General features: G+C 38.7%; 1 protein-coding gene across 4 annotated transcripts in view; it reads right to left on the reverse strand.

The window, feature by feature from the left end:
• CDKAL1 (CDKAL1 threonylcarbamoyladenosine tRNA methylthiotransferase) overlaps nt 1–23,833 on the reverse strand; it is a 227,974-nt gene that overhangs the window by 112,506 nt on the left and 91,635 nt on the right. For all 4 annotated transcript variants that reach the window (XR_014170558.1, XM_081919253.1, XM_081919252.1 and 1 more), the window contains one exon: nt 10,204–10,307. Coding sequence is in view for 3 of the 4 variants with exons in the window: in XM_081919253.1 (XP_081775379.1) it covers nt 10,204–10,307 (104 nt within the window). In the remaining variant the exon portion in view is untranslated. The remainder of the gene's footprint in view (nt 1–10,203; nt 10,308–23,833) is intronic.

Here is a 23,833-nt window from a genome sequence, read left to right on the forward strand (position 1 = left end):
GTCCAATTATTGCCACACTTTTGTTTTTGTTTTTCGACATGTTGCAAAATTTTGAACATTTTCTCCAACTGTATCACTTCCACAGAGTATTTTGCAAGGCAAACTCTGTTTGTAGAACACACACATTTTATTCATCCGTATTCAACTCCCCCAAATAAGAACTCTCTAACACTAATACAACATTGCTCAACACCAGGCCTGAATTTGTCACTCCCCAATAATACTCAGAGAATTTCACATGACTAAATATCATAGGAAATTCAAGGGGGTTGCGGATCCGGTCTTGCCTCTTAATTTCCCTGTTTGGTGGCTTTTCTTCTGCTGCTGCTACAAGAACCTTCAGGTACAAGAACCTTCTATGTACCTGGGTGGAGCTGGAGCTGCCACCATGGCAGGAAAACCTAAGCAGTGCTCCCCTCTGCCTGCAGAGAACACACAGACGCAACATCCTTACTTCCTCAAACAATCAACATAGTGTGTGTGTGTGTGTGTTGATTTGTACTCTTGTGGGGGTAGCCAACTCACATCCTGTCAGTGCAAGGATTTCCATTTGTACATTACAACTTTCTCTCCATCCAGAAACCCAGAGAACAGATTTAGGGGGCACACAAGGAGAAGCCGGGAAATTACATTGCTTAAGTACAATCCTTCCTGTGATGGAACAAAGTTAGTTGCATACTGCCCTTAGTCATTAAAGTCCTAATATAATTTTATCTTATCCTTACTATGTGTTTTATATAAAATACGAAAACAGATTTCCAGATTTCATTCTCTATTACTCCCTCTGTTTTGAAAAATCTAAGTGCCCAGATTATAATCCCAAAAAACTACATAGCTTCAGCACGACCACTAAGATAGATGTATAATTCACATGGATTAGCTTAACAGAACGCTATTCCAAATGCTAACTTGGAAGCCAGCTTCAACATAGATGGATTTTCTTGTTTGTTGTTGTTTAGTCGTTTAGTCGTGTCCGACTCTTTGTGACCCCATGGACCAGAGCACGCCAGGCACTCCTATCTTCCACTGCCTCCCACAGTTTGGTCAGACTCATGTTTGTGGCTTCGAGAACACTGTCCAACCATCTCGTCCTCTGTCGAGATTTTCTTGTTGGTCTTTAGTTATTTCAAGTATCTGAATGTGTTTGCAGCCGGTTAAGATTTTGTTTCCTCTATGTTGCATTTACTGTACCTTGAGAACCTTTAGGTTCTGTGGAATGAAGGGCCATCTGAAATTCCAATTTAAAAATAGTGTTAGTCTGCCTAATCTGTTTTGCATCTCTTATCTGGAAGCAGGTTAAGTGACTTTTTGCACCACCATGTTTTATTGCTGCCAGAATCATCTCCACATTCACATTGACCAAAACACCAAAAGGTGCAATATAGGAGCCAGTTAACTGAGGAATCTCTGCCACATCCACTTTTGAGGATGCAACTCCCTTACAGCAAGCTGTGGTTTAGTGCTAAAAGCCACAGGGACTGCCATGATGCAAGCAAAACAATAAAACTATGGGTGCACTTGCAGACTTGTCTCACAGATTCATACTGCTAGATTTTGGTTCAGAAAAATACCCACCAGTTTAGTAGTAGTATTGCTTCTCTCCCCATTAGTATTGTTCGGATCCCCCCCTGTGTATCTAATATAGCTGTCCGCTTAGAAGTTGGACAACCACCCGTTAACGCGCAGTTGTGGATTCTAAAGATACACTACTGGTTAAAACTTATTTTTCCCCCGGCCGGTTTGGCTCCTTTAACACTCTTAGACACCTTTCATTCTACCTGGAAAGCTTCCCTGTTTGAAAAGATAAGAAGCTTGGGATTCTCCCCGCAGATCTTGATAGCGGCAGGATATGAGAGAGCCAAAAGTCAAGTGCTTCAACGCATTAGGGACATAGAGTTGCAATGTCATATGGGCAAAATGGATAAACATGCCACAATTAGAGATTTTGGGAGAGGGTTTTCACCCGCAAATTATCTGGCTGATTTATAAATACCTAAGTACAGACACTCCTTTACCCTGGCCAGATTTAACGTTCTGCCCTCTGCCCTGCTGCTAGGCAGAAATGAGGGCAAACCATATAAGTCACGTGTTTGCCCATGTGGCTCATCGGAAGTGGAAACAAGTCTGCATGTATTGCTGCACTGTAGTTACTACGAGGATCTACGCCTGACCTTTATTGCCCCAGTTCTACAAAAGCTTAAAAATGAACCAGAACTCCAACGTATGAGAGCCTTGGTAGAAGATAAGGTTCCTGAAATTACGATCAATGTTGCCAAATTCTGTGTAGCCGCTATTAGGCGCAGGAAACAAGAGCTTTCCAATGTCAATATGCAGGCGAAGGCAAATACTTAATTTTATTTATGCTGTCTAATTTTAAATTGCTGTTATGGCCTAATCTGTATTGAAATTGTCCTTTGTTTTTTCCGGTGTTATGCTTCGCTGACTAGCTGTACGAGTTAATCTGGTCTGTGACCAGTTACAGATAGGTAGCCGTGTTGGTCTGCCATAGTCAAAACAAATTTTTTTTTTCTTCCAGTAGCACCTTAAAGACCAACCAAGAACTAACTTAGCTGGTCTTTAAGGTGCTACTGGAAGAAAAAAAAAATGTTTTGGTCTGTGACCGTTTAATAAAATTTGATTTGATTTGATTCGTATTGCTCCTCCCCCCGAAATTGCTTCTCTCCCCATTATGTTGAGCAACACCCTACAGTCAGCTGTGCGATACCACTGGATGCAACCCAAATATTTTAGAAAGTATGCATTTCCACCTCCCTCCATTAGTTAATCCAGTGAAAACAGATTTGTGGCTTGAATTAGAATAAGGGTAGGTGAATGTCAAAAAGTTCAAGATCCTACGCACACATGTTTGAGGTGTCTGTTCCTATTCCTATTGGCCCTGGTGATCTGCTAAACCTTAACATTGGGGAAGAGAAGCTAAATACAGCTGTCTATAGAATGGTGTAAAATGGCTACATGAGATCCAGTCTACAGTCTCTGAAGCTATCTTCCCACCCGCACCCCAGTTCATGTGATATTTGATGGATATATTAGCATTTGAGCATTATTTTTGATCTTTATTTTTAATAGTTCCTTCCTAGAACAGCTGCCTGGGATGCCAATCTCTTTTTCCTCAGTCTTTTGTAAATATTTGAAATAGCTATTCATTAACAGTTGCACATTTATTCAGCACTGTTGTTCTGCTTGTGAACTGGAATTAGCTTTTATTCTGCCCCCCTCCCCCCTCCCAGCTTTGGCTGAGCTGGAGAAAGCCTGCTGCTTAGGTTCAATCTGTCAAGATTCAAATTATGCTCCAGCTGAGACCTAATCAAAGGCGTCTGACCCGGTTTGCAAATAAACCAGAAACAAGAGTGGGTTTATTTATTTTTTTCTCCTTTGGGGCACTTGGTCTGCAAATGAAAGCAAAGCAAAAACAGATTACAAATACAACTTAAATTAAAAGCAGCACAACTTGTACTTTTATACGAACTAAATCCCTCTTTTGGCAATGCTGGAGCACCCCACGAATGTGATATGGATCATAATCTTGTAAAGATCTGGTTTATACAAGACATATTGAAAATAAATATCTACACTTATTTTAACACAAGTGTATGCCATAAAAAGAAGCATAAACGTTCAGCAATCAAGCTTCATTGATACGTATATCAGTGTTTGCCAAATAAATGCATAAATGTAAAAACTCTCTAAAGGGCACATGAAACAGATTTTATGTTTATGCCACATTCATCACACATCACTTTCCATTTTTATTTTTATAATCTGATTGTGAAATTTATCTTTCATGCAGGTTTTATATCTAATCAATTTTACAAATTTAATCTTCTCTTAAAACAGTTACAGGTAGATATTCCCTTAACCAACAATACACTTATTATTATTATTATTATTATTATTATTATTATTATTATTATTACTACTACTACTACTATTTACTTATACCTCATCCATCTGGCTGGATTTAAATCCTGATTATCCTGCAACATCCATCACTATCCATTTCTACGCTTTTTTGAATATGAAATAGCTTTACAATTGGTGCAAAAAAAGTAGAAATGCCCAATATTATGTGGAAGTTAAGCCATACATTATTGCTGCCTCTAGGGTTGACAAGTTCCAGGTCCTCAAATACTGGCAATGACTACAAAAGATCAGTTGTACCAATTATGCAAATCAGCTGTGCCAAATTAGCATACCCAGTGTGTACAGGTGCTTTGTCACTGCTCCACCAGAACACCAGAGGCAGTGAGAGACAGGGCAATTGCTTTCTATCACAGGAGAGAAGAGCTGATCATCTCCTAGTGCCATGGGTATTGTTCAAAGAAACAACACACCCCAGAGCTGTGTCTTAGTGTCCCTGCTTCTCCAAGCTACTTTTAACATCACAGGATGTGTGCTTTTGTGTGTGTGGCAACAAAGTTAATTTTCTTATTGGTCTTGAACTCTTCTATGACATAAGAATTAAACATAAAAGTAGCTTGTCCAGTTAAGCAAAGGCTAGACTGTAATGCCTGTATAGTATCCTCATAAAAAACATTTCTGTACTTGCAATCATATCTGTCACCTAAAAATATGCAATTATTCTTTCTCATTCAAATTACATGTTACAAATTGGTCTAGAATCCAAGGTTCTATTGAGCCAGCTGAAATCATAGCTAATCAGAGACCACAGAAGCTACAGCGCTTTGAGACACAGCTTACATTTTTGAATGCCATGCTGTCCCCACTGTTATCCATGCACAGCTAACATTGTGTTTATACCATATATGCTGTGCATGGAACAGTCTGTTTAGAAACTGCAGATAATGCAAAACGCAGCAGCAAGAATGTTAACTATGACTAGTTGTATGGAACATATTATGCTGGTCTAGCTGAGTGGCAGCTGGTCAATTTCTGAGCATAATTCAAAGTGGTGCTTTTTAAATCCCACCAAAACCTGAAGGACCGCCTTCTCCCAACATTAATACAGAGGTGGGGGACCTTTTTTGGATGTGGGCAACTTTCAGGGACGACAGAAAAAGTTGGTGGAGTTCCTACTCGTATCCACTTCTCTGTCCTCTATCCAGGTTAGCTAGGCAAACACACTGAGGAAAGAAGTGAAGAAAGGCCTGCAGGGACGGCGGCTGGGGAGAAGGTGCAGCCTATGGACAATCACAAGGGCCAAATAGTGAAGTACGGATGGCCACATTTGGCCAACAGGCCTGAAGTCTCCCACCCCTGAAAAGAGCTTTGTTTTTTGTCTCCATACTGACTTGAGAAACCACCTTACTTGCCTGGCATCATCTTTATTTATTTATTTTTATTTCCACCCCATCCATCTGGCTGGGTTTCCCAAGTGTATGCCCGGTGAAAACTTATTTATTTGCTCAGGCCTTTTAATGACTGTGGTTATTTAAAGCTGGACTTTAATCCATCTGCTGCTTTTCGGGGTGCTTTTTTGTCTCCATTACTGTATGAGCTGCACTGGCTCCCAGTCCATTTCTGGGTGCAATTCATGGTGCTGGTTATTACCATTCCCCTTTCCATCCTATGCTGCCTGGTAACTTAGATAAAACTCAAGTATTCATGGGGTGAAATCAAACCCACACGAAAACATGCTGTTATTTTTCAAGGGAAAAAGAAGAGTTTTCAGCTCTCCACAATAAAGCCTGCTGAGAAGGGAGCATACTGAAAGCAAGCCAACATTAATCTGTCTAAAAAAGGTTTCAGCCACAAACTAAGGTGCCTTCTCAACCCTGTGCCTAAGACTTGCCTTCAGACTATGAAAAGCAAGCAGAAATATCATTTAACAAACAAGCCACTCGCTTACGCAACATTTCTCTGTTGTCTGCCATACTGTAAATCCATGGAAACCATCCTATATACAGACATTTACCACAACACAAACAGAAATATTACACAAAATCCAGAAGCAATGTTCAGCCTCTGAGCTGTGCTTCTGGGAAGGTTTTATAAAGTTTAGCTGGTGAGTAATACTTTTTTAAAAATTGTGATTTTGAAGGTGGTCAATGTTACATAGCATCAAGTAATTTCCCCGCTTTTACTCATCAAACATACTTATGTAGCAATGTATCTTAAAGTTCTTGCCATTTGAAACACAGGTTAATATAAACAAAGTGGTGAAACACTGTCGCCATTGTCAAGAAAACAACAACCCCTAACCTTAATTACATAATTTACGTACACATATTCTCCAGATCTCTCATCAAAATCAAACTTTCCATGAAGATTTTTGGCTCAATTTCTTAGAACTCAACGCCCAACCAAAATGAACCTTAAGTATAATGGGCCTTTACAGATTGCTTTTTGTGGCAGGGAATTCAGTTTCACATGTACTGATGTAATATCTAAAGACGTGGCACCATATGGGCAAGGCCTCTCATATCAGTCGTCCTCACCCGAATGTGGCCTTCTCACCTGTAGCCCCACCCAGAGAATGTTAAACCTATAAATGTCACAGCCGATGAAACAACAGCTCTCATGCTTCTGCTGTAATCTATAAAGAGTGCCAGAGTAGATTTGATCTTCTTCATCCCTTGTTTCCTCTTCCTCCTCTATCTTTTTGTTACCCATGCCTCTCCCTAGCTTTCCTTCATTGTCCCATCATACTGCCACGTTTCCTTGTTCCATCTCAATAAAAGGCCACATACAATAATGGAATAGCAACATTTTCAATACAAAACGATGTATTTCCTCTTCCAATGCAGCTCAGGGAAATACAGAATCCTCATCCCAGGTTGAGAAATGGTGAATAACACAAGGTTCACATAATGAGAAATCTCCACAGTTCTTGTGCAACATTTTACGTTATGCCACACTAGCATCATTAAATCATAATAGCACCATCAACTTCATCAAGATTTTGCAGAGGCTTTAGAATCGGAGCTATTCTTTGGCAGCAGGATGGATTATGGTGGTCACTTCTGAAAGGCAATGGTTCTCATTTAGCCTATCAAACAGATGGAATTTCTCAGAGCTACTGCATTTAAAAGGTAAAGATAACATAGCATTACTAGCGTCTGGGCATAACTGTAACTAATTGCAACCCAGATCCAACAGAGAGGAGGGTGTTCAATACAAGGCAGAGAAAATGATCAGTTTTAGCCTTCCTGCTCTTGCAGTGCTAATAACCCAATTAATAAAACAACTGTTGAAATAAAAATAAAGGCAAATCACGTAAACACCTTAAAAATAGTGGGATGGGGATTAAAACAATAACACTTCATGCAATGCACCTGTACCTGCTTTCAATTTCCCATAGAACACTTTAGTCTGAAGGGTTATAAATACCAGGGATAATCCTTGATGAAATCACAAAACAGGCACACTTTCCTATGGACAAATATTATTTAGAACAGTCACTTGCTCTAAGACGGCACTCCAAGGTTGCCAGAACATATTTCAATTATTTATTTAGAGGGTTTTCAACTATAAAATAAGTACCATTTGAAAGTATGCTGGCAAAAGGTGAATTCCACTCTACCTTTCCAACATACTCTTGCATCTGGTGTTTTAAAACACTCTAGCATTTGAGCAACCCTAGGAAAGCTAATATTTCTCATGTGTTTTCACACCGCAAAGCCACTAAAGAGTTCTACACACAAAACTGCCATTATGAAGAAGCTTGCCTGTGGCTGTTATCATTTGCTGAGTCTTGTGGAGATCTTCTCCATGCCATCAATAATCACAAAGGAGCAGATTCTGGCCTATGCTCATAGTTAATAGAATTTATTTAATGTTACAATCTAAGGTAGCCTTATTGGTTTATAGTATAGCCTCTGTTAAAAACGTAGCTTAATATGCTTGTTTTTGTGTTGCACAGTAGTATTCATGGCTACCTAAATTAATAATAGTCCGAAGTCTGCAAATACATTTGTTTTTCCTGAAGAGCCATTAGGAAGCATTACATGGGATAATGAAAAAGAACAAACCCTAATTCTTCATGCTGTCCTGTGGAGCTTTAAGAAACCAACAGACTGGTATCAAAATATTTATCTTGGCATTAAGTGTTTCTACATTAGCAGAGTCAGCAGCCAAGTCCTGAACATTTTTAATATACAAAAGGGAGCAACAAAGCAAATTTTAAGTTAACCATCTTGAGAAGGCATTCCTGTTCAATCTGGTATATCAGAACTTTTGGGGCCAAAAGTATGAGAAAAGGGTTGGAAGAGATAATAGAATAAATTAAGCTACCCAAGTTATCTTAAACCAAGACCTCACATAAGGTATGGTTGTTTAGTGAGTACATTTTATAGCCTTCTGTACAAATAACTTCAGAGAATATTACAATAATAGAATCAATTAATACATAAATTACTTGCTGGGCAGAGCAGTGGTCATCCAGTTATCAAGTGGCTATCAAGTGTGTCACTCAGGTCTTGAGTGTATAATGAAAGCAGAACGACATTTATTAAATAAGGCACTAAATGATCTTCAGCAAACACTACAGTAAAAAAATATATTTTGGATTTAATCAAAAGCAAATACTTGCACTGCCAAGTACAAACAGGCTCCCTCTTTGTTGACCTTCCTTCCATTATGCCGAACAACATGTCACTTAAAGTCTTAAGGGACTTCAACAAAAGACAGTGAAACAATGCCATGATATATAAATTGTTTAATGCTACGCCAGTTAAGAGAAAGGAAAAAAAGTCAAAGCAAAAAGCGTCCAACGTTGCTGTATGTCAAAAAAGAAACCCAAAACAAACTTTAAACAATGGTAAAGAATAAGACGGCAGTATTTCAAAGCAAGAGGATAAAGGGTTAGATATACCAAACCTTACATTGTCATCAGGAAGTTCTTAGTAGGAAAAGCTCTATGGGAATGAAAATCAAAACTTTGTAGTTTTCTTTTCTGGTGAAGCAAGTAGCAAAGCCCACACAGAAAAGAGTGTATGATTGAGATCAATAATTGAACCTTTTTCTCCTGGGCCTTTGGCTACTTAAAACAAACCAGACATAGACATAGAAACATAGAGCCGGAAGGAACCCTGAGGATCATCTAGTCCAACCCCCTGAAATGCAGGAATATGCAGTTGTCCCTTATGGGGCTTGAACCTGCAGCCTTGACGTTATCAGAACCAGGCTCTAACCAACAGAGCTATCTACGGCCTTACTGGAAATTAGACAACCCAAGTATCTAAGAACATCACCTGATGCATTTGCTTTACTAATAAATCTACAACACAATCATATACACACTGACTCAGGAGCCCCATTATGTTCAACGCAGCTTACTACCAGGAAATATGACTACAGATCTGTAAGACTGCACTTCTTAAGTGTCCACAGTATTTTTCCAAGACAGGAGGATGGGGAGAGAACCAGAATGCCCCCCAAGACCTCCTAATAGTCCTACCAGGTCCAGCGGGCACCAGCTAATGAATTCAGGTAAATTCTGGATATGTTTATCTAGCAGACGCATGGGGAGGATTGACAGTAGAATGATACGGTAATGCACAGCACTTCAGTACATGTTACCATTCCAGTTTTCATTTCAGCTAGAAAACTACAAGAGAGTGAAGTTTTGTTTCCCCACAAAATCCTATCTTTGGCCTTTGCTGAAACTACAGTGGAGCTGGGAAGACAAGAGGTTTAACAGCCTTTCCAGATGCCCTTGACTTGGTTAAGCTGTTGCCACTCAGTAACTAGGCAGCTTAGAACCAGACAACAAAGTGTTAAGAGAGCCTACAGTCAACAGCATAATGAGATTTGAATTTTAACCTCCTTATGCAACTTCTATTGAATTGTTTATTTATTAAATTTCTATACCGCCCTTCATCCAAGGATCACAGGGTAGTTTACAATATAACAATTAACAATATGACAACATGCTTTACTGGTATAAGAAAGGCTGAACAGTTTCAGATTCCTTCAATAAAAACCACTGGTTACAGACACGTTACACTTGTTGCTTATATGGAGCAATTCCCGTAAGTTTGCCTGGTGCTGATCATCTTGCAGTACTATGGGCTGTCTTTTTTGTGTGATTTTGCTCTGTTTAGCACAGCCTTCCCAACCCTGATGTTGCTAGATCACAAATTTCATTATCTCTAACCACTGGCCATGTGTGCTGAGGATGATGGGATTTCTTAGCAAATACTACTTTATACACACTGATATAAATTTGGTAGATCAAACCAGACTGAAGTTTTAGAAAACAAAAGAAAACAAAAAAAAGCTTACCTTGAAAGGATTGTTTGGCTCTGTTTACCAGTTCTTCAATAGGATAACTTGCGAGATCTCCTCTGGCATGCTTAGTTTTGCAGTAGGTACATGCATTCAAACACCTAGGGAGGAAGTAGAAAGCATTACTTTATAAATCAGTTCTCCCTAACCCCACAACATATTGTTAAATGCGGTTGTTTAAGCTTCAGCACCACTGCCAGATTGCCTTCTGCTGGCAGTGGTAAAGTCTAAAAGAAGTACTTGAAGAAATACAGTGTGTCTAAAAGAAGTATCTGGAGAAAAATTAGGTGAGCAGGTACACAACTTTTAAAAATGCACAGCTGAAAAGTCTGCTAGATGAGCACAAAAATAATTTGCAGCAGATCTTGATGTTCATTGTACTGAAAATGAACCCATCTCCCCAGTAAGCCATTCTAAAATTTCATTTTCCCCACCTCAGTGAATGGATTTTAATCTCTGGTTAATAGAAGGCTATTAAAAGTCAAGATGCTCAGTGCTGGTAAGCTTCTTGTTTTAACTCAAGCCAACAGCTGAATAGCAAAGGATATACTTCTCTTGCATTCGCCCCCACTTAAATTCTTTCCTTATACTCCAGTTCCATAAACTTCCAAAAATATTGTACGAAGCAGAAAACCTACATCAAGAAGGGAAAATAATGTCCATTCATGTTTGTAGGGACAGTAAACCTGCTAAAAAGATAATTCAGTAAAGGTCCCTGGAGTTAGAAATGGTAAATACGAGGCGTGAACAAGATTATGAAGTAGCATGAATTAAGACAAAAAGATACATAAAACCACAACAGAAAGTAAAATAATGGTTGATTCACAATACAGCGAAGATTACACAGCGCCATATTTTCTAGCACCACTTTCCTTTCAACTTTTAAACTGAACTGAATCCGAAGTGATGTGCCTCACAGTTGGAAATCAGAACAACTATGACAGAACAGGGAAAAAGACTTCCCCAAAGTATGGCTCTCATCTGGAGAAGAGAATGAAAACAGACAGTCATAGAGACATTAAAAAAGATAAAGTGCTTTTTGGAGAAGGGTAATCAAAGAGCTCAAATTTTATAAGCCAATTACAGCCCTCAGAGTGCATTTAGATGCCCACTTTATCCATCTCCGCTTGTAGAAACCAATGGTACGCAACAGATAAGAAATTGGTTCATTTCTAATCCAACTGGAAGTAATGTGCAATTACACAACTGAATTTGTGTCAGGGCCTGGGGCCTAATACTTCACTTACTGCCGCAGGCTTAAACAAGTCATGCGATATACAGCACCCCAGAGTAATGCTGTGTTCCTGATATAGCAGTGCAACTAATGCATCACTGCTGACTCAAAGAGAAAAGCCATCCATCAAGGGTCTCTGGAAGATTGCACCCTCTCCCTCCTAGGTAGACTGTCACAGCAAGGGGAAGTCTAGCTTGGCTAAAGTCATCAGCTTGAGGGAGCAAGTTCCTCTCTCTTTGCTGGAAAGAACTCTGCTCTGACTGGGGCCCGAGAAACACCAGGAAAGAAGATGCATTTGGCTCCCACTGGATGCAAGTATCTTTTAACGTTTTGTTCCGACATTATCCAACTGATGATTTCCATTCCCTCCACTCACCTTCTGCAATGGCTCATATTTTTTAGATGATAAGCCAGAGGTCAAGACTTATTGTTTCAATTTATGTATAAGGCCTATTTAACACAGACACTAACTAAACTAAACACTCATACCAAGCCTTAGCTTGTCTTGCTCATGGACTCATTATTTTACAAGATTTTCCTTCTTAGCATTCACTAAGCCCAACAATGATTAATGCAAAGAACCTCTGGTGGACTGAGGAGACCATAGCTCAGCCTGCTTCCTGGGGTAAAAAGGCAAGAAGAGTTTATTGCAAGCTTTGTGCTCTCACCTTTCAAGTTGTAGCATTCAATGGCACATTCTCCTACACCTCTAGCCTTTGCTATCTTTTGCCTCAGACAGGAAGGGCAGTAAGTATCAGGAGGAGCTCGGGAAGAAAAAAGGAAGGGTTGCCTTATGCATAGTCAGATCATGGACCTATCAAGTTCAGTGCTGACTAGCAGCAGCTCTCCAGTGTTTCAGAAAGTTTTTGTCTTTTCTAGTGCTAGCTGGAGATGCCATAGATTGAAGCTGGAACTTTTCATATGCAGAACATGCACTCCATCATGGCAGGTTCAGAGGTGGCAAACACTATGAAGAGTAGATTAACAATTATGCCAAGGAAACATCTCATGGTAGTTCTCTGGATATCAGTTCTACTTGGATAAGAAAAACACTAGTCACTCGTGCATGTGTATGCATATGAACCGTGTAAGTAAAATATATATTTCACATATAATGTTAACAAGCTGCTGATAGTTTTATTGTGGCTTATTGAGGTTGCCATTTTTTGTTTTTAGTACCAGGAAGCTTTTTCTTACCATAGTTTTGTAATATCAAGGGATGATATGTTGATATTATTGTATAAGACTGCATCTATGTATTTCAAATTGTATTTTTATTTGTAGGTTGCCATCAGGAATCAGCTTAAGAACAGTGCTCGAAATCAGCCAGGAGACAGGGGCATATTGTGACTGGGGATTGTCTGATTGTGGACAATTTGAGAAGTCTTGGTGCCATGTATGGCAACTTGAGATTCAAGATTAAAATTGCTGCTGCTGGCACAGAGGGCGCAGGAGGATAACTCCAAAGTAAGATCGTTAGCTGCTGCCTTCCATGCTGTTTTGCCTTGTTTCACCTCCCCAAAATGCTAGCTCGCTGATTGCTGCCTTCCATGTTCCACTTTGCCTCCTCTCCCTACCCCAAACAGGTAAGTTCAAATCTAGTACAATACTTTACATATCTATTTCACACACATGCACCGGTATATATAAATATTAAATATTCAAATGACCTATGGTTTTAGCCACGATTGCAGGGGCTGAGTCCCATTTATGCTTGTGGTGTCCAATTAAAAATGTGATATTAACAATGCTTCACTGATGTGAAATGTATATTAGTTCATACATTTCAGAAAAATAAATAGAAAGTGCTGCTGCACTTGGAAAATAGCGACTAGCCATCCTGTTTTTGCGCCCGTAACATAGGTTCCAGGATTCATGAGACAAATAGCTTTCTATCTCAGTTTCTAAAACTACTTAAGAAGTGCACAAATCTAATAATTTTGTAAAGTTTTAATACAGCAAGCAGGTGGATTAAAGAAAAACAAAACATAATTAAAGTAAGTAAAGAAATACAAGGATTTGGAAGATGACAGGCTACATGAATGTCTCTCAGGAGCTTGAGTCCTTGCTTCAGAAGCTGATAGGGAAGAGAATGAAGGCATTTATTGCAAACATATAAAAAAGAAAGGTGGTGATGAAGGCTGTCTTTATGCAGAACAGATGGACTAATTGACATTTCAAAAGCAAACTTCAGCTCAGACCAATGGGGGAAAACTAAAGACCACACAGATGTGATACTATCAGCAATCCTCTCAAGACAGCAATCTGGGAACTGCAACTGTTACTCAGAAGCAAAAATATGGCAAAAGGGACCGCTTTGGCTGCCTAAAACAAACGGCTGATGCAATTTCTATTTTGTGGCTCAAAATTATTATTGACAAGTAGTACAACTGTGAAGTGGCATAGCACAGAGGACTGGACACTGACCAGAGGGACTAAAGCCCCAACTCATTAGCATAGCTCAAATTTGTACCTCTGGTTCACTGTCCCATGTGTAAAGAATAATTTTTTATGATAGCTTAGATGTTGTGATGACAACATATCTTAGAGAGACAGAGCTGGCTGAAAAAGAAAGAAAGAATGATATATTTGTATTTAAAGAGAATTACGTATCTTAGAAGTATTACTTACTCTGTTTAGGGCTCAAGCTACACAATGTGATATAAAAGATGCTTTACAATTCATAAAAGCACCAAACATTCCTTAAAAGCTCTAAGTGACATTTATGATGAAGACACTTGACCTTATTCTAAGACATCAGCAGCTGGTTACAGAGTGGAGCAACTCTTGAAAATATAGAATTCTTTTAAATAAGAACAAATCTGAGGCTATTTAGACTCTCCAAATTAATTTTTTGTGACTTGGGAGATTTACTGCAATAGCCCAGGTCTAATTAAGGCTGTGCCAGGACCCAAGAGCTTAGAACAACACATGACAGCCTTATGCAATAAAACATGCTAGGTAATGTCAACAGGCAGATATGTTGGCATAAGTGCTTAGAATTGCTGTGTATAAATTATCAAGGTTTAAATCCATTATCATTTTCAAATTCAATCATCATGCTTATGAAAGTGCACTAAGGGAGTCTGCACAATCTACATGGGGGTGGGCAGGGAGACACAGAGACAAAACCCAGCCTAGGTTAAAAAGCACTTTTAATCATTTTACTGCTATGGCAATACCCACTGAACACACCATAAAGTATCTGCCCCCACTCTCAATATTTACACAGAGCAGAAGGTTCTTTAGTTATAAAAGGTTTTCCATCAGTAGCGATCTGGGAAAGGACAGTTCTCTTACTCTCCCAGGTACCTTTACTGTCTTGTTTACCCCTCCTTAAAATATTGCCTAATACTTTTCTGATAGTACTTGAACAAGCACCAGGCAGCATGTACAAGATGGAACAATTTATAAAAAACAAAAATCACCCATTAATTACTGAAATTTTTAATTCCAAAACTGACAGAATTTTGATGTTAAGAAATGATTTCAAAAACAAGAAAATGCTGCAGTTCTGGCAATGCATAGATGCGCATAGATGCTAAACAAACCTGTTGGATAGGAAATTTCTGCAAGTTGTAAACTGTTCTCTTGGTAGCTGGTTACTTCACTGGTGTAGCTTACGTCACATTATGGACCAGCGGAGAACAGTGGAGTAGATTGAGAATCATGCCCCTCCTCTTTTGTTTGTGTCTGACTATTTTATAGAAAGTTGACTTGGAAGTTCAAGACATTATGGCTTTTGCAGGTTAAGTAACAAATTAAGTAAGGAAGTAATGCACTTCTAGAAATCATATGCTGGTGTGGCTATACCTAAAGCTGGAGTATACTGTTTACATTACTCTCCCCACCTCAATTCCATTACTGCCCCCTTTTCCTCCAATCTACTGGAATGATGGAAATCACAGGATTCCCTTACAGTCCTTACTATACCTATTTTTATAGAAAGTCAATCTGCATCAGCACAGCATAACTGGATTATAACTTGAAGGAATAGTTTTAGCAGTTATTTATAAAACAAGAATGGCTATCCCCACCACACTCCTGCGGACTGAGTAATGCACTTAGCAAACCAAGAAGTCCTCTAAGATTAACAACCCCTAAACCAGCCATATAGAAAACTCAGCTGAAAAGTGGGCCGCTGCCTGTGATAAGAGCTATTGTTTTCACTTCCTCAATGGCTTTTGGGACATAGTCTTTCAGAGTGGTTAAATCACACAGGAAACATTAGGCTTCAGTTAATTCTGAAACATATAACAGGTTCTTTGGATAAAAGGTATTGTTTTAGTACTGGTCAAAACATCCGGAAGAAAGGGGTTAAGAATTCTATGTGAGTGGGGCATGTTAGCAAGCTTAATTTAGACAGACAGAGATAGCTATCAGACTTGCTTCAAAAAAGGAAAGAAAAGAAAGTATGTCAGTAGTCTCTGTGGGAACACAGCTTCTGAATTGTGTAGAATAATAGCAAAAACACCGTAAGCCATCAAAAAATGCAACACCATGTCTTTGAAAATAAGCTTCCTACAGTGACACTTAGGCAAGATTTTTCTCTTCATATTTCTGCTACAATTTGCACTAGGTTCTCAAATAGTATGAAACTGTACCAGGAGCTGGTACTCAAAGCATGTTCCAATGCTACTAATGTTGCTAGCACCTTGTTGTCTCAAAAGATGATCTAAATTACTAGCAACCAGTAACTGCCATAAAAATTTGAAGCCAGCTTAGCAGGAGAATGCTACTGATGTGGATTCAAAAAACAGGCTTTTAGGGGGGGGAAATTGCTTCTATTAAATAAATGTTCTCCTTTTGAGAGGAAAATGCACAGCTACAGTAACACATCTAGCTGCCCCAAATTATGCTTAAAGCTAATAAAAAGGTTTAATATCTGAAGTCCATTGCTCTCTTGAAAGTTCAGAAGTAGCTAACAATATTTCTTTTTCTAATTTATAATTATAAGCACTCTGTGAGGTAGGGCCCTATTGCAAAAATCCCACAGATTGGGGAAAATCATTTGCTCTGTGGAAAATGCACAGAGGAATGATCACAACCTTCTATAGATGATGGATGATTTTAAAAGGGTCTTCTCGGTAGTGGCGCCCACCTTGTGGAACATCCTCCCATCAGATATCAAGGAAATAAACAACTATCTGACTTTTAGAAGACATCTGAAGGAAGCCCTGTTTAGGGAAGTCTTTAATGTTTGATCTTTTATTGTGTTTTTAATATTGTGTTGGGAGCCACCCAGATGGGTGGGGGATAAATAAATAAATAAATGGTTGAAGGTATTGGCGAAGGTCAGTTTGTGTGAATGCATGGATGACCACTTGAAGAACCACAGTTAAAGGTAAGCTACCTTCCCCCCTGCCTTTACAAGTTTCTAGGGGTAAAGCCAAACCTATGGACTATGCAACTACATAGTGGTCTTTCGTGACTTATGTCAAAGGACCAACTTATGGTTCACAGGTTCCTGCAAACTGTGATTTTATTTGGATTTGATGGTATTCCAAGACTTATTACTGACCGCTCCATTGTGCTTTCATGGAATCATGATCTTATTATTCCTTGTATTGTATTTCTACTCTGCATCATTCTTTCCTCTCCCCTTAAGTTGTGGATCATCTGATGTTAAACAGCTTTGCTTCTTTATCTCTTAAACACTTGCATTGTTATATGCAATTAAATAATTAAAATTTGGGGGGAAGGAATGTTACTACTTCCACTCCCAATAACAATAATTATTCTTTTTAGGGATTGTAAACATAACCCACATTTGTGTGTATATTCAATTTAATTCAATCTTTCTGTATTCTTGTATGTAGTTTATATTTATGTCCTTTCCTTAATTTTTTAAAAGTCCTGTAAATGACAACTTTGGCCCTAAACAATGCTGGATAGAGGAAGAGTGTGATAAAGTTATTACCAATAACTAAAGAAAGCATTTTAGGAAAGGGAAATGAAACCTTCACTTACTTATTAGATCAGCCTAAATCAGGAATGTCCAAAGTCCGTTTCGGGGGCCTAATCCGGCCCACCGGCTGATTTAATCCTGCCTCCGTGTGGCAGTATATGTCCTGGGGTAAAATCCTTCACTTCATCAAATCTGGCCCTCTTTGAAAAAAGTTTGGGTCCCCCTGGCCTAAATGATCAACCTTTCATCCTTTCATCTTTCTTACATTTTAAATGTTGTGTTTGCTCCTGTCCTGCCACATTTTCATATCTCAGCTACCAAAAACCAGTCTGACTGTCTTGATGTACCTTGGGCCCAATCTTGCCTTCCTCTTTTAAATAACTCAAGCCTGGAACTATTCCAGGTCACCTGCAACCAGGTATTATAAAAATAATGGCTTACATACACTCTTTGAAAAAGAATAGATAGATACTCTTCTAATCTGGTGTTCAGCTCATGAGTCAGTCTTAAGCAATTGCAACTGTGCAAGATAAATCCATTTCCTCTCTTTCTGAAGCAGTAGCTTCCTGGCAATATAGATATGACAAGGCTTTTTATAAGGCATTAGACAATAAATTAAGAAAAGCACACATTGGAGCATAAAAACCAGTTCAATGAAGTACAAGCAGGCACAACCTTCTAGTCAACCATCACAAAATGTTCCCAAGTTGCAAGAATAAATTTGTGAAAATTAACAAGGAAGAAAACAGACGTGAGCTAAATGAAAACCTGTGATAAAGGTAGATGGGGTAAAAGTGTATGTGATATTGCTCAAATTGTTCAGTAGCTGAAACTTCTGTGAGCTTGTACCCAGACACCAACTTTTCCTCTTGACATGGATATTGTGTCTTTTACACAGGAATGCTCAGAGAGATAGCTCAGTTAGTAGAGCATGGGAGTCGTGGAGAGGTAGAGATCTCAGGGTTGTGGGTTCAAGCTCCAAGTTGGGCAAAAGATCCCTGCATTGGGGAGGGGTTGGAACAGATGACTCTTGTGGTCCTTTCCAACTCTACAATTCTATGATTCTATATACCTGTGGCCTTTCTGAAGCTGAACTAAAGCTCCCATCATGGCTGACCATTGACCATGCGGACTGAGGTTTCCAGGAGTTGGGATCTAATAACAGTTGGAGGGGCACAGGTTCTAGGGTGACAAGCAGAAATGCAGCAAGTGGCATCATTCCCACCATCGAGGGCATACACTTTTAATCACACAGCTGTTAAAGGCATACAAACCTGGCAGTTGGAGGCAAGCAAAGTCAACAAGCCTCCCCCCCCCTGCAGCTAACTGACACTATCTGTCCTGAGAGAAGGAAGAACAGAGCAAGCAAAGCAAGCAAAAACAACAGCAGGGCCTGCTCTGATCAGACTGTCCCGTCCCTTGGACCAACTTTACTTTTTATATCATTTATTTGTTTTAGTAAACTGCCTTGGGAGCATTGCCAAAAAATGCCATATATAAATACAACAAATGCATAAATAATAGTAATGACTGAAGCAAGCCGCATTCCACATATATTGTTGATGTAATCTTTGCTTGCAGGTTTTCCATTTCCACATATATATCTCTGCATTTCAACTGTCTTAACTGTTCTACAACTGCCAGTGGAAAGTGAAGTAGCTATATATTCATAACCAACAGGAATTATATTATACTATTATGAAGGCTGTTTCACACTTTACGCACACCACGGCAGATGCATAAACTGTGTGTCAATGCGCTCAGGAGCTCTAATTTGCCGCAAGTCCCTGACATGTATACAATGGATATTTATAGAATTGTGCCTGTCAATCACACTTTTGTGTGTTTGCTACAGGGTGTACATGAGGGTAGCTGCTGCAATTGTGATTGCTGTGTAAAGTAGCTCAGACAGTAACACAGCTATTTGGTTCAGTATTGGAAGCTGTGAAGAAAGTTTGTATTGAGATCTCTACCGAAAGCTAATATACTTTGGTCTAGTGCTCAGAGATCAGAATGTACATCTCAAATCTCACAACAACTTTATTGACTATCTGTTTGTTTCTGGACTCAATTTAAGTGCTGTTTTTAAAGTCCTAAATGAGCTGGGACAAGGTCATCTTAATGACACCTTGCTCCCATAGAGACATGCCTGGACTTTGAGATCAGTCTTGTAGGCCTTGCTCTTGGTGCCATGATGAGGGCCTTTTCAATGGTAGCAGCATGGCTCTGGCACACTATTCTTTTTTTTAATAATAATATTTATTAAAGTTTTGTTTAAACAATAAAAAACATACAGAGTAACATACACTTTTCCACTATCCACATTTCATTCTCATCATTGGACTTCCTCGCAACTCTTGTTCCTGCATTCCAAACTCTTAAATTTTACCAGCAATTTATTAACTTGTTTCAATTCATGTAATGTAATTTTCCAATATTAAATCTCAAATTTTAGGAAATTTAGATCATCCTTTTAAAGACTTTAAAGACTTATTTTTAACATACTATTTATCCATACTATCTGGCACACTCTTCTAATGGTACCGCGTCAAAATGCCCTCTCTAACCTCCTTTCAACAGAACTTAAAATTAAACTTTTTTTGCAGGCTTTCAGTGTTTAATTCTGCTACTGCCTCAATTCTGAGTTTTAGCCTTAATTATATACAAATAATATGTGTGTTCTTAGCAGCTTATTTTAAATGATTGTTTTGTTTTGCATTGTACTTTATGTGTATCAAAAGCTGTTCATGGTAGGATTCTAAAATAATAGGATATAACCAATAATTATATTCAGCAGCACGGTCTAACAATTTAAAAAGTAAAATAGTTCAAAGCATTTTAAATTTGTACATTTACTCTGCCAACTATGCATTCTCACAAAAAATTATCTCCAAAAGGTAGGCCATTTGACACCAAACAGCCTTTCCATGCAAGAGCCACAGCACCAGCCTGCCTTCTTCTGCAGGTGGCGGAACCAGTCAAAGTAGCATTACTGCAGCTGCCTTTCTGAGAGTACAAGACTCCCAAGCCTCAGTTCCCAGTCTCATATCACACTGTGAATTCTTCAAGGAAGAGTAAAGGACCATTCTGGACTGCAGCCAGATACAAGTTTAACCAACCTTAATTTTTAGGCCTACTGAAATCAATTATCTAAAAACATCGAACCTTTCTTGTGACCTCTGCACTTTTCTTTATATGACATGACTGATTAGGACACTAAGTAGAAAAGGTGAATATTAATATTTTCTCTTTACTATTCAAACACACTAACCTCCATTCCTTCACTTTAGAAAATAGTTAATCCACACTGCAATGTTCTCCATATTTATTTTGATAACTTGTTTTGTCAATAGCTATTTCTATAGTCACATAGGGCCATAAGAAGTTCACGTGTCATCTTGTTGTCAAACGTCTAGTTGAAAATACAAATAGTGCTCGGGCACAATTGACAAAGAATTGTACAGTAGAATCATGTGATTTTAAACAGGTTCATCCAATTCAATGAGTCCTGGTTTATTAAACCTATAGTGAATATGGAATTCACACCTCTGATTGAAACTTATTTATATCTAGTGCATCTGTTTTTCTATTTTCCTAATGCTGGTTCTTTTCTCTCTTTTGCCATGGTTTAGGACTTAAGCTAAATCAATAAAAATATCGGGGAGAGGAATGGTTATTTACCCTCAAACCATGGGAAATAGTACAGTGAATCAAGCACAATCTAGTTTGCAGAAAGTACGCCAACAAATGAGGATAGTTTATCAAAGTAAAAAGAAAAACAGATTGGCAGAAGCTGGGAAAAGCAGATGACTAAGCAACCTCTTTTGTAAACATACTCCCAGCTGTACTTTCAGCCTAATAGGAACTCAAGTTGTTGAGCAACAAGTTACCTTGCTCCAAGGTAACTAAGGCTTTAAAATGAGTATATAAACACACATGACTCACACACAAACCCCAAAACACAAGCATACTAGACGTTTATCTCTTAAAAACAAGAGAGACACCAAGTCTCGTTCCGGGCTGCTATATAAAGAGATCATGGGACTGCCAAACATTTGCTGAGAATTTAAAACTAAATTAATAGATGTGGTGAGTGGCACATTCCTGCTTGACCTTTGCATAAACTGCTCTTTAATTCCCTCCCCCCCACTCCATCTACAAATTGCCTTTACACAAAAACAAAAAGGAGAAGGAAAGAAAAAGAGAAGACTTCAACTTATTTTGGGACACTTGAGTTCCAAGGGCCTACATGCATTCACCACAACATACATAGGCTCCATATACATTATCCCCATCCTTGAAGTAATAAAAGACACCTATTTGGAGTGTACAAGCTTAGGATCGTGCGCAAACAGAATTTCCAATGTGCAGAGACTGAGTGTGATGAGTGGAAGGGACTGGGAGATACATCCTCCACACACCCAGTAGAAGAGACTCTCACAAGAGGTGATGGACTCTTCTTCCTTGGAGGTTTTTAAACAGAGGTTGTATGGCCATCTGTAATATATGATCTAGTTGAAATTTCTGTATTGAAGAGGATTGGACTAGATGACGTTCGGGGCCCCTTCCAACTCTACAATTCTGTGATTGTACAATTCTATGACTTATCTGCAGAGGACTATGGGGGAATAGCACTAACTCAAATCAGACTGCTTAAGCATAATGATATGCCATCAGATGACCCAACAACAACAACAACAACAACAACAAAATGCAGCCCAATTAATGACAGGACAGAAATGGATGAACATCAGCTGAGCCAAAGGACAGGAAATGTCAAGTCTTGATGCTCTAGAAAATGGGACCATCTGTTTTCAAGCACACAGAAGCCTTGATGTTTTCAAATGTAAGACTAGAAACCTACTATTTAGATTCCTATTCTGCATGATTCTAAGAGTGAAAATAAGAGAAGTTGACATTCCTAGAATGTCTGCTAAGTCAATCTTTCCTGTTACAAAGGAAGACATGGATAACAGCCACACAGATACTTCTAAGGACTGGTAAATGTGCAATACTGGGGGTTGCTTAATCTATGTTTTTAACCTCTGCTTAAAAGTATAACTAAAAAGAAATTTCTTCTCATTCTTTCTTCCTACTTACTAGGAGCAGAGAGAGAAAGAGCTAACAAGTAGACAAAAAACAATGCTACTCCCCTTTAAAAAGTGGAGGGGAAGGAAAATACCTCTTGGGCTTTATAGCAGGAAATGCACTGGGCCTTTGTTCCAAGAGAAAAAGTGACATTACACAACACCTTTGAATAAACTACTCTTGGCTTGGCTCAATAAAAATGCAATCTGAAGCAGTTTGAAGCCAATCTGCGACCAACATGGCATAAAGATTTGGGCACATATTTTGTAAGTCACAGCCAAAAAGAGATGACTACATTTCTTTAAAATATATGATGTCAGCCACTTAGATTAGAAAAATAATGGGACAGACTGTGATCTGTGAAACTGTCTTTCCATTCTGTTATTGTTAACTATCTGATACCATGAATATTTGATATACTCCAGCTGGTGCTCTTGCATGCTTCAGGCCTGGCAACAGATACTTCAACAAGTTACAGTTAGACAGGAACGATGGCTTCTGCATTTAAGATCGTTTAGTTATCCTTAAATAATTCAAAAGCAGGAAATCACAAAACAGTTTTTACCTCACAGAAATATACCATATCCTAAAATGCATAGTTTTGACATTTCACCGATATCTGTCCTACATCTAAATTACGTTTTTCAGGTGCCTTTTTGTTGCAGTTAATGCAAAAACTGTACTTTAGAAATGAGTGGGTGGGGAGAGAGAAAACGATGCATATTCACAATCAAAAATACAGGTTTTCAGCTGCCTAGCTGCTCAAGAACCAAAGAATTTTGATTAGCTATCCATCCCTACAAGAATTAGCTTCTATTACCAAGCAATTTGAAATATAGATTCAGTCTTGCAGCCAATTATCTTATTGGAGCAGTAATAAACTTTGGCTCTCATACTTGGCATTTTCTGAAGGGAGTAGAGATTTCTACAAAAAAATAAGAGACCCCCACAAAACAGGAAATGATCTCTTACCAAAACTCTGTATTAATATTAGAATTCTTACTCCTGTATAATAAAATGTGGTTACACAAATTAGCCACTCAAAAGGCGAGGTTCCCCCCCTTTTAATATTATAATGAGAAAAGTATTTCTGCTCACATGATTACAATACCATTTCTATGGTACCAAGGGGTCTGGTTTGTTAAACAAAACAACATTCAAAATTACTTTTATCATAAGGAATTCTGTCAGGTGCAGAGTCTGAATGCAGAGTGCTAAAGAAGGTAATCAACAGAAATTATTTTGACGAGAACCAAAAGAGTAATTAGCCTTTGCTTAAAGTGAGCTGTCAGCACTTGCTTCAGTACTTTTCTATTTCTTGCTAACAAAGAGGGTCTTCTACTGGGAAAATAAAGGCCAATTATAATGAAGCATTTTACGTCAGCAGGCAAATTTCA

The sequence above is a fragment of the Podarcis melisellensis genome (assembly GCF_964234715.1).
Source record: "Podarcis melisellensis genome assembly, chromosome: 7".
In the NCBI taxonomy this organism is placed as follows: Eukaryota; Metazoa; Chordata; class Lepidosauria; order Squamata; family Lacertidae; genus Podarcis; species Podarcis melisellensis.